At 41.9% G+C, this 14439-nt stretch overlaps 1 protein-coding gene across 8 annotated transcripts in view; it reads right to left on the reverse strand.

Annotated features, from left to right (window-relative positions):
* The window catches only part of DGKQ (diacylglycerol kinase theta), a 103918-nt gene that overhangs the window by 31162 nt on the left and 58317 nt on the right, over positions 1-14439 (reverse strand). For all 8 annotated transcript variants that reach the window (XR_015701007.1, XM_087741997.1, XM_087741998.1 and 5 more), the window contains 6 exons: positions 8220-8320; positions 6474-6697; positions 5541-5631; positions 1652-1706; positions 435-496; positions 23-173 (listed from right to left, as the gene is read on the reverse strand). Coding sequence is in view for 7 of the 8 variants with exons in the window: in XM_087741997.1 (XP_087598123.1) it covers positions 23-173; positions 435-496; positions 1652-1706; positions 5541-5631; positions 6474-6697; positions 8220-8320 (684 nt within the window). In the remaining variant the exon portion in view is untranslated. The remainder of the gene's footprint in view (positions 1-22; positions 174-434; positions 497-1651; positions 1707-5540; positions 5632-6473; positions 6698-8219; positions 8321-14439) is intronic.

The raw sequence follows: 14439 nt of genomic DNA on the forward strand, positions 1-14439 counted from the left end.
CAAAATGCACCTGTTTACTTACTTTTGATAGCTAATTCATCCTTGAGAATATTTGTGTATTCTTCGAGGGAAAGCTGAGGTGGAAGGCCACCAACAAATAAATTTACTCGTACAATGGATTTACTATTTTCCACAATGTAAAATCTTGTTTGATTCATCTGACGTATTGAAGTCTACCAAAATGAAGAAAAATAAATGACGTGACATTTGGCAAAAGGATATCATGAAACAAAACCCCAAATAGTTCTGAACTTAGCAATCAAGTCCTCTATGCCTAGAGAGTATCACGAACAGAAACAAACTTCAGTCCAAGCACTTAGCTTCTCTACAAATGAGGCAGCTGGGGGGGGGGTAACTGATTACTTACTTTTTCAGTAAGAAAGGGGACTCCCTACTTGCTATAAAAAAGGATCATGTTTCTTTTTCAGATTTACCTTTCTTATGTCCTTGAGTCTGTTAAGAATCGGTTCCTGATTTTCCAAGACCATGCGCTGAACTAGAGACAGCAAGAACATTAATCATGTTTGAAAGCACTGTAAGTTATTATCAGGCTCAATTAGACAAAAACAATACAAAAAATTTTAGGGAAAATTCACAACTCTGCGTACAACTAACATTAACATAAAGGACCATGCAGACCTGGACTACTCATTATTCAACAGAAAAACCATGTAGGTGCTTTGAACAGTCTGATTTTGTTCACAGTTCTTAAAACCCTCCTTTTAAAAAAAGGCAGAAACAGCTTGAAGCCACTCAAAAGACAAGCAGTACTTTGGTAACAAGACAACTATTTGATAGAAGACTTTAAAACTACGTTCCCTGACAACTACAGTAATAACGAACTTCTTTATTTTATTAAAATATTAAAACAACTTCTAGCTAAAGCAAGGTTGTAAATGACGCTTTAAAACAGAGCACCAGAAATCAACCACGGTAAGACATTCACAAGGCTACAATAACCTTATAAAACAACTTACTGATAATGCTCACAAAGAAAGCAAAGTATCAGGCTAGTATTTGATCTACAAAGACATTTACTCGGGTGCGGCCAGAGCATCATCAGACTACTTCAGTGGCTTTATTTATCTCTCCATGCAGCCTTACAAATAACGAAGCACAAAGGGATGTGAACTTGGAGAACACCAGCTCAGCTCCTGCAGGATCACAAACCTCTTGAGCAATGCTAGGACTACGTATTTCTGTACTTCATAACACACACACATACTCCTTGGACTATCTCGGGACTCAAATTTGCTCTTGTTTGGGGGCAGTGTCAGGAGGAAAGAGGAGAGAAGGAAGGGAGTCAATTGAACTTTACAATTAATCTTTACTAAAAAACTGCAGTTAAGAAAATTATGTCAGCTAAAGGCAGCTCCCCAAAACAGGGCTCTTAGCCAAGGTGTCAATACCCGCTAGAAACCACTAATAAACCTTTATGTGATGATGAAGAAAGAGAAGGGAAACATATTGCCACAGGACACACAAGACCAAAAAGAAACAACATCTGATTAAGTACTTCAATATGATGGTGAAGTTTCATTTGTGAAGTCATTTATTGTAAAACATTAACTGTGACTGTGTTAAAAGGGAAAAAAAAAAAAGCTAGAAGATCAGTTACAGATGTGCCTTCAGCCAATGCTCCTTCACTTACCTTGCTTACTGCCCATAAGCACTTCCACCAATTTGAAATTCTGGAGGGACTCCATCTGCCAAAAGATGCAACATGTAAATATAATTTCTGAATGAAATGTAATTTTGCCAGATGTTTATGTTAAAGTTATGTTATACACTGCACACACGGAGCATGGAAAATTGAACATTTTAAAATCAAGAACATTCTTCCCCTAATCCACTCCTCCCGAGCCAGGAATAATCTTCATTTTACACACACAGTCTCCCATGCATGGCGTCAGGCTCCCGTGCCCTTAACTATGTCGGCATCCTCGCACGGTGAAGGGGCACCTGTAAAGCACGGTTAACTCTACCCCCCTCCAGTGACAAGCACCTCAACTAGGATATTTCCAGAGTGTCCTTCCAGAGAAAGCGTGCAGGACTGGGAAGGAACCTGCTCTTTGAGAAGATGGCCCAGGAACCAGGCTTGGCAAAACCAGGCTGACCGGTCCCCATCTCCTGGGGCACCCCACTGGCACTGACGGAACGAAACCCCCTTCACATGTGCCACAGTCACTTCTCCAAACTATACTGCCAGGGACCACCCACGTCCCTCGCAGCTGGTGAGAAAAGCTGGCACAGCCAAGAGTTGAACCATTTCCTAGGATTATTACAACCCTGGAAACATGTGACACTCAGGATTGAGTAAGTCTGTTAATTTTTGGCCTTGAGACTCAGAGGACGAATGATCTTGCTTTACACGTCATGAACAGGGGCGTTAAAAGCCTGAACTGCCCACATTTGCTTTGCCTGAAATTTGATGTAAGTGACTTGGAGAGGATCTTCAGCACAGCCAAATTCTGGATATTAAAAAGAGATTTCCTGTATGTGCAACTTCATACAGAAAAATGAGAAAACCCTTTAAAAAACTATCAATATCAGAGAAATTGCAATTGAGCCAAGGAATTAAGTCTCTTACAACATAAAACTAGCTTCCCAAATACGGACATGTGAAGATCTTTCCCAGAGTACCCAACTATCCTGTTTGACAGTTGCTTCAGACAAGACTTCAGACAAGATTTTGCAGGTTTTGTTAAAAGGTCCACGGCACTTGAGGAAAAGGACTGAAATCAAATCCTAGAATCATCCTATGGCACAAAACAAGCTGTATGCACTACACAGCTGTGTACACCTAGACAGAGAGGTACAATTATCATCTACTGCAGATAGCTAGCCACACGCATGTTCCTGTGTACCCTGTAAATAACCACAAAAAGTGGTGGTCGCCCTCTGTGAGCATGGCTGTTCCCTGGAGCAGCAGAAGCGTGCTGATCTGCTGGTGTGCTCACAAGCCCCAGCTGCTGAATGAAATGTGCATGCTATAGCTTCATGCCTCCACACCTGTGTGTCTGATGGAGACTGCCAGGGCCTCGGCACATGTGCGAATTCTACTAACATGCTTCCTAAAAGTCATGCTATCTTGGCACCAACTGTAAGAAAGACAGGCAGACTGAAAAAAAGATCATCTTCTAAGGAAAGCATGTGCATCTACGAGGTTACAAGATGTATCTAATAATTTCCAACGAGATGGGAAGGAATGCAGATAGTAAAGAACATGGGCGCCATTCAGCCTTGAGTCGTTCCTTGTAGTCCTTGAGGACTACAGAGGTGCTGTTCACCACTGTAGGGAGAAAATTTGTGTGGCCAAAGCTCAATTAGAGTTCAAGCTGGCCAGCACTGTGAAGGACAACAAAAAGGGCTTTTTAAAACACGTTAACAGCAAAAGAAGGATCAGAGATAACATTGGTCCATTACTTGATGAGGTTGGTCACCTCACAAATAGGGACGTAGACAAAGTGGAGATGTTTAATACCCTCTTCGCCTCTGTCTTCAGCACCGACGATGGGCCCTGGGACCCCCAGAGCCCTGTGTTGGAGAACCATGACTGGGGGGAAGATAAACTCCCAGCCGATCCTGAATTTGTTCAAGACTTGCTGCTCCAGCTGGATGTGCATAAATCTATGGGGCCTGATGGGATTCATCCCAAGGTACTGAAAGAGCTGACTGATGTCATCCCGGGACCTCTCTCCATTATTTTTCAATGGTTTTGGGAGTCTGGAGATGTCCCAGTCCACTGGAATCTGGCAAATGTCCAAATTTTCAAGAAGGGTAAGAAGGAAGACCCTGGTAATTACAGGCCTGTCAGTCTCACTTCAGTGCCTGGTAAAATTATGGAGAAGGTTATTCTGGGAGTTACTGAAAAACACCTGAGAGACAACGCAGTCATTGGTCATAGCCAGCACAGGTTTATGTAGGTAAAGTCCTGCTTAACCGAGTTAACTTCCTTTTATGGGTCACCCATCTAGTTGACTAAGGGGAGCCAGTAGATGTGGTGGTTTTGGATTTTAGCAAAGCTTCTGATACTGTCTCTCACAGTATTCCTCTGGATAACCTGTCCAGCACACAGCTAGACAAGTCCGTAATATGTTGGGTGAACAACTGGCTGACAGGTCGGGCTCAAAGGGTTATAGTAAACGGGGTTACATCAGGCTGGTGGCCAGTCACCAGTGGGGTTCCCCAGGGCTTGATTTTAGGGCCAGTGCTCTTTAATGTTTTCATGAATGATCTGGACACAGGAATCAAATACACATTAAGTTTGCTGATGATACTAAACTAGGAGGAGCTGTGGACTTCCTCGAGGGTAGGGAGGCCTTACAGAGTGATCTAGATAGGCTGGAGAGCTGGGCAATCACCAACTATATGAAATTTAACAAGAGTTAAGTGCTGGATTCTCCACCTGGGATGGAGTAATCCTGGTTATATGTACAAATTGAGGCATGAGAGGCTGGAGAGTAGCCCCATGGAAAGAGATCTGGGGGTCTGGGTTGATGGCAAGTTGAACATGAGCCCTGGCAGCCAAAAGAGCCAACCCTGTCCTGGGGTGCATCAAGCACAGCATAGCTAGCTGGTCAAGGGAGGTGACTGTCCCACTCTACTCCGCACTGGTGCAGCCCCACCTCGAGTCCTGCGTGCAGTTTTGGGCGCCTCAATACAAGGACATCAAACTATTCAAGTGTGTCCAGAGGAGAGCGACCAAGATGGTGAAAGGCCTCGAGGGCAAGACTTAAGAGGAGCAGCTGAGGTCACTTGGTTTGTTCAGCTTCGAGAAGAGAAGGTGAGGGGTGCCCTCATGGCAGTCTGCAGCTTCCTGAAGGGGGGCAGCGGAGGGGGAGGTGCTGATCTCCTCTCTCTGGTGACCAGTGTTAGGACATGAGGAAATGGAATGAAGCTGCATCAAGGGAAGTTCAGGTTGGACATTAGGAAAAGGTTCTTCACTGAGAGGGTGGTCATCACTGGAACAGGCTCCTCAGGGAAGTGGTCCAGAGTTCAAGGAACATCTGGATGACGATCTTAGTCTTATGATTTAGTTTTAGGTAGTCCTGCGAGGAGCAGGGAGTTGGACTCGATGATCCTCATGGGTCCCTTCCAACTTGAGATATTCTATGATTCTATGATTAGCTTTGCAGAGCAGTGCAAAGAAGACAAGCACGATCATCCTAACAGTGACTGCCAGTTTCCCAACAAGGTTAAGATAAGTAGTGTAGTTACATACAAGTGTATTTTAAATATCTCAAGACATAAACAACCAGAAAAAATATACTGCACACTAAGAATCACTGTGTTCATACAAGTAAACCTGCTTGACCCAGAAAGGCTGATGGTAACTTCCAGTACAGAGCAATCAGGTCTACCACCAAGACTGCAGAAAGTTTTGAGCATCGCACCAGTCACAAGAGATCATCTACCAAACAATTAACAACATTAACTGCGAATGGACTGGTTATAATTTTTCTAAAGAGAAAAACATACGCACCCCACTTCAAGGTCACTCAGGTGGTATATGGACACATTTATGATCTTTTGTTTACCTGTCTTCCAAGTAATGGAAGCACTTCTTTGATCACAGTCTGCGTAGTGCTATCCTTATTTACTCGTAGAGAAACATATGCCATTCCCACTCTAAAGAGAAAAGAAATACTTATTTTAGGCCAATCATTTGACCTATCCTATGTGTCCTTTTTTCACCTAAAGTGGCAAATTTTCTATGGGGGTAGGCTGATATTTCTATTAGTTGAAGAAAGTTGTTCACTGAGGCTCACGGCAGATGCAGTATTAGCCCCACAGACAAGCGAAGACTTTCATCTCAAGGAATGGGTCATTACAATTGTAGCACTGCAAATTAGTTTCTTCCTACACACAGAATTACCTGCAAGTCTTTCACAAAATCTGGCAATGTAGCTGCATGAGTAAAATAAACAAATGTTTAAATTTTATCCCACTGCTCTTAACAAATGAACAGGTCACCAGCCAGTCTTGCTTCCACTGCTAAGTATGCTTAAAAGGTATAGTGGCTCAGCGTTAAATGGAACAGGTTTTTTTTTTAATCTTTATTTTTTCCTCCTATTCTCACATCAGCAGTTATATGGAATTCTTCCTACTTAGTATGCCTCCCAAAAAAACATCAGGCTTTCAAGTGACATGTGTATGTCATTATTTGTTTACAGATGCAGTTAATGTAAAGTTGCATCTTCTTGGCCAAACACACGATAATAGAACTGCACAAGTTGCACAGCATGTTCCGTGCATGTAAAGAAACCCATGTGCATGTTTCCACGCATGGAAATGAATAATATGTATATTACTCATTCAGAGAAATAAACAGAAGAATCCTGAAATACAGAAGAAACTACATTCTCTGTTATACTTGTGCGACTTCAATAACTGAACCACAGCGGGCTAGACTACAGAGGACAAATGTAGCCAAGCAGGATAACCTTGTGATAAAGGAGGAAAACACTCACTTCAGCCAGGCAGGATAAATTCTGATCACTTCCTCGTCCTTTGGTTTGGCTCTGATGATCCAAGCTTCAGGAACAGATTCTCGGAATACCGAGCCCAAGTTGCTGTCCTCCACAGCATCGTTCCTGTTGATAACATCATCGGACAGCAGCGCCTGCTGCGTAAAGGTCTGAAGCTCATACTCCTGCTGGTCATCATTTATGTAGTATGCCCTCAAAGCAGCCTCCTACAACACAACAAGATAAATTAACATTTTCTTGAAAAGACACCGTTAATACTTGTATAGACATAGACATTTATAAATACCTTACTTATGGAACCAACCTTTAACGCATGTTTTAAGCACAGAACAGTGGATAAATAGCAATGGCAAAAACCAAAACAAGAGCAAAGTTTTGAAAACAAATTTTAGTGGAAGATACAAAAAGAAAACTTGAGATATCAATGGATTTGAACACAGCCCACAGTATTTTTGTCAAGTGATAGTAATTTTAATTCCATAGATCAAATGTAAAAATTCAGCACCAATAAAGCTACACTCACTGCATGGAAAATTTACTCCACAAGGAAAATGGTAAATTACACTTGATTGTGCCCAACTCTGCATATTCAATCTTCTTGCACTAAAGGGATGCTGAAAATTAGTGAGGTTCTCAGCCGCAAGGCTGCCCTGAACCCACACACCTGTGCATAGGAAAGGTAAGGGCTGTCCTTGGAAGATAAAAGCAGTCACAGGAATTTTACATCCATTACTGACCCATGCCTGCAGCACCTCTGCTAACACAGACACTGCAGTGAATACAGCCCAGTAAGTCAATTATGAGAACTGGTATTAATCTGCCCTGGTATTATAAGCAGCAGCCTGATAAAATGTGCTTCAAAGGCAAGTAGCACTCCTAAATAAAAGCGTTTTCAGCACTGTACACAATTTTCCTTGAAGATCTTTGACATGCAGAACACTACAAACCATTTTCAAAACTCCTGTTGATTTTGAGCACAATATTAAGATAAAAATCTTAATGAGCTGTAGGTTTAAATTGTCAAAATTCTCATGTAATAAATTCTCCAGACTCCTGTGCCAAGTCCTTTATGACTTTGAGTCCTCACCATGCCCAGTTCTACTGTCCACCACCCCATACCCTTTCTGGGCTTCATTTCTGCACAGCATGGGGTCTCTGCCCAGCTCAGTAAATTAAGATCTTTACAGAACATTTGATTTAGTACTGAGTCATGTTTCCACCCCATATGGAGCACTGGAAAAGCTACGGAGTGGCCACTATGTCATCGATAACTCATTACTTTCACAGCCAAGGAGTGGAGATAACTATGACATGCTTCAGTCTTCAAAGTTGATTAATTGAAGCGCAACAGTGGTGGCTGGCCAGGACAACATCAAACCACTAAATACTATAGAAGAGGAGCAAGATCTAAGGAGCTGATTAGCCAGTATTGCTCACATCAGTAAAATCAGACTTCAGCGTCACACAAGGAAGGAGAATGACTACTACATGTGATATGCTATGGCCCCCATTATGCTGTAGATACGTAGGCCACCACCACTTCTTCAGGTGCTCTAAAATAAGAGCATCTGAATGAAGAAGTCAAATTACATTATATAATATTATAGCCCATTTACAGATTTTGTTGTTGTTGAGTTACATTTGTAAAACTGTTAGCTTTTGACTATTGTAATATACAATCATATGCCTCTATCACACTGGAATATTGATCTTCACCAGGTATCTTACCACAACTTCTTCATTTTTTGCAATCCTTGGAATTGAAATCAGTCGAAATTGATTGCGTTTCACTGCATCATTCCCATCAAATATCTTTAATGTTTGTTTACCTGAATGAAAACAATTATTGTATTTCAATAACACACCCCTCAAATCATAAAGCTACCTGAATAGGAAGTGTATAACGGAACTATTAAAAACCTGCTTTTAACCCACTGAACTGTTTCTTCATCACAAGCTTTGAGGCTGAATCTTTTCATTTTTGTTTTGTCATTGTTCATTTAAAACAGGGGTACATTCACAGAGGAAAGCAGGGAGAGTATTTCAAGTAATCATAGTTTTATCCTGGCTTTTCATATAACTGTTTATATATAACTACACTGCTTATGTTATCACTTCTTCATCCTCACCATTCAAGATTGCATTTATTATTGACCAGTTCAACAACATGAAAATGAAGACAAGAGTGCCATCACCATCACAAAAGCTCCCAAAGCACTGCCAGTTCTGAAAGCATCCTTCCAAAGAAAGTCCTTAAAGTACCTGGTCAACTGTACAAACAACAAGAGAAAATACAGGAACAACAGAAAAACTAGAAGAAAGAAGGTACAGCAAATGAAGAACTACAAGCTTTTGCTGTGTTTTCTTTCACTAAAGCCATATCAAATCCATGCTTAAACCATGGAGCACAAGTTGTTGCACAGAAATCTCTGGAAGGGTGAAGAGTTAAGGATTTCAGGTTCACCTTTCACAAAGATGGGTTAAGACGTAGTCTGGTACCATCCACTGTATGACAAAGTTTCTCTCTTACTTAAAAGTGACTATTTTAAGAGCAATAGCAAAGTGTAAACACATTCTCATAGAACAGGCAGGTTTTGAGAGGTTTTAAGAACAAATGAATCAGTCCAAGATGTATGTCCTTACTGCCTATGGAAAGGTACCAAGTTAACCAATCCAGGCCAAAATGGAGATTCCAACGAGACAGTCCTTGTGTCCTCTCCTCATCACATCTTTATGAAGAGACCCGATGAGCTATTCAGTTTTGCAGGTTCTTTCATGTACTTCGAAGAGAGCATATGCTTTATGACAGACATGACTATTCCCCACAGACAGAATTTGCCCTTTTTATTGCAGTGCTGGACTGAACTGTTAACAAAAGTCACTCTTTGCATAGCACAATGTTACAGACTCTGATCTCATAACAAATCTGTGTGCCTGCATTCATCATAAAGTAATACAATCACTAGAAGCTCCCACTTGCAGACTTGAAATGTTAGAAATATTAACTGAAAGCCATGTACACCAGCTGTAATGTCCACACAACTAGTTAATCATGCAGTCTGTTAATGCACATTGTAAAGGAGAGACACATCACATGTTGGAGTCTACTTCTATCTTTCTCGTACAGCTTGGAAATACTTTGTAGTACAGCAGAAAGTACTGAAAATCTTTTGCTCTCAAATAGAGGAGCAAAAAACCAAACCATCCCTAACTGATGGCTGAAAAAAAGCAAGATAGAATCCCAGGCAGAAATGGGCATCATTGGGATCTCAATGCTGTAGTGACAGATGATAAGGAAAGACTGCAGCGAGTAACTGGCTTGCAAGGACACTTCAGTGATGCTCTGCTAGCCTCCTATAGCCACATGAAACTCAGGTATGCCTTGTCTAATCCACGTGCATCCATGTAAACAGGGAAATGCCTGTTAGCCAGGAGTATGAGGAAGCTCTCACACGCCTCTCTGGAAACAGGCACCTCTCTGAAGTGCCTGTACATGACTGTCCACAGCATGGGGAACAGCTTAGGAAAGACTGCATTTATTATTGGCTGGTTCAACAACTTGAAAACCAAGACAGAGTGCCATCACCTTCAGAACAGCTCCCAAAGCACTGCCAGTTCTGAGAGCATCCTTCCGAACCAAGTTCTTAAAGTACCTGGTCAACTGTACAGGCAACAGGAGAAAATACAGGAACAACAGAAAAAGAAAGAAGGTACAGCAAATGAAGGACTACAAGCCTTTGCTGTGTTTCATTTCACTACAGCCCTTTCAAATACATTCTCAAACCATGGAGCACAGGTTGTTGCACAGAAATCTCTGGAAGGGTGAAGAGTTAAGGATTTCAGGTTCATCTTTCACAAGGATGAGTTAAGACTCAGTCGGGTACTGTCCACTGTATGACAAAGTTTTTCTCTTATCTAAGTGACTGTTTTAAAAGCAAGGTTGCAGGAAGCACACATGGATGAACAAGGAGCTCCTGACTTAACTCTACCATTAAAAGCATGCGCACAAGAGGCAGAAGCAGAGTTGGGTGAGGTGGGAGGAATATAGAGACGCTGTCCAAACAAGCAGGGATGGGCTCAGGAAAGCTAAAGCCCATGTGGAGCTGAATCTGGCAAGGGACATGAAGGGCAACAAGGAAGGTTTCTAGAGGTACATCATCAGCAAAAGGAGGACTAGAGAAAATGTGGGCCTGCTGATGAATGGCAATGGGGACCTGGTCTTAAAGGACGTGGAGAAGGCTGAGGCACTGATTCCCGCCTTTGCCTTGGTCGTTACTGGTAAGACCAGCCATCAGCAATCCTAAGGCTCCTGAGACCAGTGGGAAAGTGCAGGGCAAGGAAAACTTACCCTCAGTGGGGGAGGATTAGGCTAGGGAACATTTAAACAAACTGGACGTGCAACAAGTCCATGGGTCTGTTGCAATGCTCCCGCGGGTGCTGAGGGAGCTGGCTGATGGTGTTGCAAGACCACTCGCAATTATCTCGGAAAGGTCATGGTGGTTTGTGGGAGGTTGCTGAGGACTGGAAGAAAGCAAGTATCACCTGTACCTTCAGGAAGGGGTGGAAGGAGGATCTGAGGAACCGCAGGCTGATCAGCCTGACCTTGATCTCTGGGAAGGGGATTGAGCAACTAATCCTGGAAACCATTTTTAAACATATTAAGGAGTGGGAGTAGTCAGCACAGACCTACCAAGGGAAATCATGCTTAACCAACGTGGTAGCTTTCTATGATGAGACAACTAGCTGGGTGGATAAGGGAAGAGCATTGGTTGTTGTTTTTATTTACTTTAACAAGGCTTTTGACACTGTCCCCCTGAACAGCCTCATAGACAAATGGATGAAGTACAGACTAGGTAAGTGGAGAGAGAGGTGGACTGAAAACTGGCTGTAGTGCTGCACTCAAAGGGTTGTCTACAGCACTATGAAGTCCAGCTGAAGACCCTGAACAAACTGCTCTGATTGACCCTGCTTGAGCAGGGCATTGGCCTAGATAATCTCCATGCTGTCTTCAACCCCAGCCATGCTGTGACTCTGTGAAGTGAAGCCTGTACAAGGGATGCTTGTACAAAGAAAGAGAGAGAGAGAGAGAGAGAGAGAGAACCAGAATAAATAAGGTCATAAAATCATAGAATAGTTTGGGTTGGAAGGGACCTTCAAAGATCATCTAGTCCAAACACCCTGCCATGGACATGGACATCTTTCATTAGATCGGGTTGCTCAAAGGCCCATCCACCTTGATCTTAAACACTTCCAATGATAGGGCATCCACAACTCCTCTGGGGAACCTGTTCTAGTGTCTCACAACTCTTATCATAAAAAAATTTCTTTCTCATGTCCAATCTATATCTACCCTCTTTCAGTTTACAATGGTTGCCCCTTGTCCTGTAACTACATGCCCTGGGAAAAAGTCCCTCCACGTCTTTCTTATAAGCCCCCTTTAAGTACTGAATGACTGCAATAAGGTCTCCAGGGAGCCTTCTCTTCTACAGGCTGAACACCACCAACTCTCTCAGCCTTTCTCTGTTAGAAGGGGTGTTCCATCCCTCTGATAATTTTTGTGGTCCTCCTCTGGACCCATTCCAACAGGTCCATGTCTTTCCTGTGCTGAGGACCCCAGAGCTGGATGCAGTACTCCAGGTGGGGTCTCACCAGAGAGGAGTAGAGAGGCAGAATCACCTCCCTCAACCTGCTGGCCATGCTTCTTTTGATGCAGCCCAGGATACAGCTGGCTTTCTGGGCTGTAAGCACACACTGACAGCTCATGTCCAGCTTTTCATCCACCAGTACCCCCAAGTCCTTCTCCACAGGGCTGCTCTCAAACCCTTCATCCTCCAGCCTGCACTGATACTGGGGATTGCCCTGACCCAGGTGCAGGACCTGGCACTTGGCATCCTTCCCTCTTACGAATCAACTGCACCACTCAGCTTGGTGCACTCGATCCCACTACCTGTCATTGATAAAGATAATAAATAGCACTGGTCCCAGCACGGACCCTTGAGGGACACCACTTCTTACTGGTTTCCACTTGGACATTGATGTGAAAGCACAAAGAGTTTAAGCAGGAAGCAAAAAAACTAAAATCCTCCATAAAAATCAAATTGAAGAAGCAAAAATTACTGCCTTTCTAAACAGTGCCTACAACATGACAGATCTTTGGGCTTCTGGTTTTGCAGGTTCACTTCTGGCTCCTGTCAAGAATAATGAACTCTGGAAGCACAGCTCTAATTTCTTCTTTCCTATATGACTATTCCTCAAGTACTCTTTTGAGAGTAGTTAGCTGAAACCTTTTACAACATCTGTTTAAGAAAAATAATCACACAATCTCCACATGCAATGTACACTCTTTACAGCAATAAAGAATAAATTATCCTACTGAAGAAGCGAGCTTGGGATACATGACATGATACATCGTGACTTTTCAAGTTTTTTTTTTTAATATGAAAAGTAGCATTACCAGGTGGCTTTGGCTTTTCAGTTTTCCAATTATCAACTTAGTGGCTGTGTCTGTTGTCAATTTTTTTTTATTCACAATATAAGAAACATTTAAATATCATCAATGCTCACTTCTAAAGTATCCTTGAAACTCTATTGCCATTGCATTGAGACTATAGCACATGTCAGAAAGTGATCCACTCCTTTAAACCCTGCTGGATTAAAGTCATAAAAAGTTAAATTCTTTTAGAAACAGGTTTCTGCCAAAGTGATCTCCATGGTGACTTTAGCATAGACAAATTTTAACCAGAAGACACACTGTGTCCTGGGTGACCTTCTTTAGGGCTAACACAACTTGGGAAAACACAGCAAACGCTGGTTACTGACAGAACAGCCAATGTTCTGAGTATGAACTTTCATAACATTATCAAAATCTCTACTGTTTTCCCTAGCAATCCATGCAATCCTAGACAACCATCTGAGAATAAAAACATTCAACCAAGTTTTAGGACTGGTGTTCATTCGAACTGCCTTTGTAGTCTCCTCTTGTTAGATACTAGCTGGCCTCAGAGAATCCCTACCAAATTTAACTGGAGATTTTTTTATGAGCTCTCCACTTCTTAAGACCAGCCACATGTTACAAAAAGTTGGCTTGGCTCTTAAAATTAACTGGTTTACAAGGAGGAGTTTAGATCTACAGACCAGTAGTAATGTCCTAAGCTCAAGTACATTCCTTAACTAAATACACAGTATGCTCAGTCCTGCTTTCCTTATGGTAATCTGGTTATCCATCATCCAAACAAGCTCAATTTGTCAGTGAAAAATCATGTTTAACTTTGTCACTGTCCTCCTCACAGGGGTCATTTTTAGTGCAACCTGATGAAAGATGGCTTTCTTGCACCTGAGCTTCTGGGGACCCCTTAATAAAAGACCAAACAGCTACTTATTTGACCACAACTAGACCTCCAGAAAAACACTTCCCAACTAATTCAAGTGTACATCCACAACATGAAAGTTAAGGGGTGTCTTATGCCAATCTGATTTGTCTAACTAGCCTTAGAAAGAAGCTCAACTATAATCACTTTTAAAGTTAGATAAAGCTCTTTCTTCCTCCTGTTCCAATTTTTAAATATTATGAAATGATCCAGTTATAGAAGTGAAGTCTACATACCACTTCTTAACATAAAAAAATCTTCCTAATATGCAACAGATGCACAGAACAAATTTTGGTATTTAAAGAAGTTATTGCCTGTTTTATAATATTGACACTTCACTGCCAAACATCTTTTATCTTTTTGTGTTGGATCAGATTACACAGTACGAGGACTTTCTCCTGAAAAACACATTACTTTTTTTTTCTTATCATCGGATACTGAGTTGAAAAAAACCCTGTTCTTCATGCTTATGCTTTTCAAGAGGAAAACAACTACAAAAAGGTCAACTCCAGGCATAATTTACCAAACTACAGAATTTGATTTTGGAGGCTAAGCTACCAAGTTTTCCTGGGAAAAGGATA

The sequence above is a fragment of the Nipponia nippon genome, unplaced genomic scaffold (genome assembly GCF_047370975.1).
Source record: "Nipponia nippon isolate SJK-2023a ecotype South Korea unplaced genomic scaffold, ASM4737097v1 scaffold_8, whole genome shotgun sequence".
NCBI classification, from domain to species: domain Eukaryota; kingdom Metazoa; phylum Chordata; class Aves; order Pelecaniformes; family Threskiornithidae; genus Nipponia; species Nipponia nippon.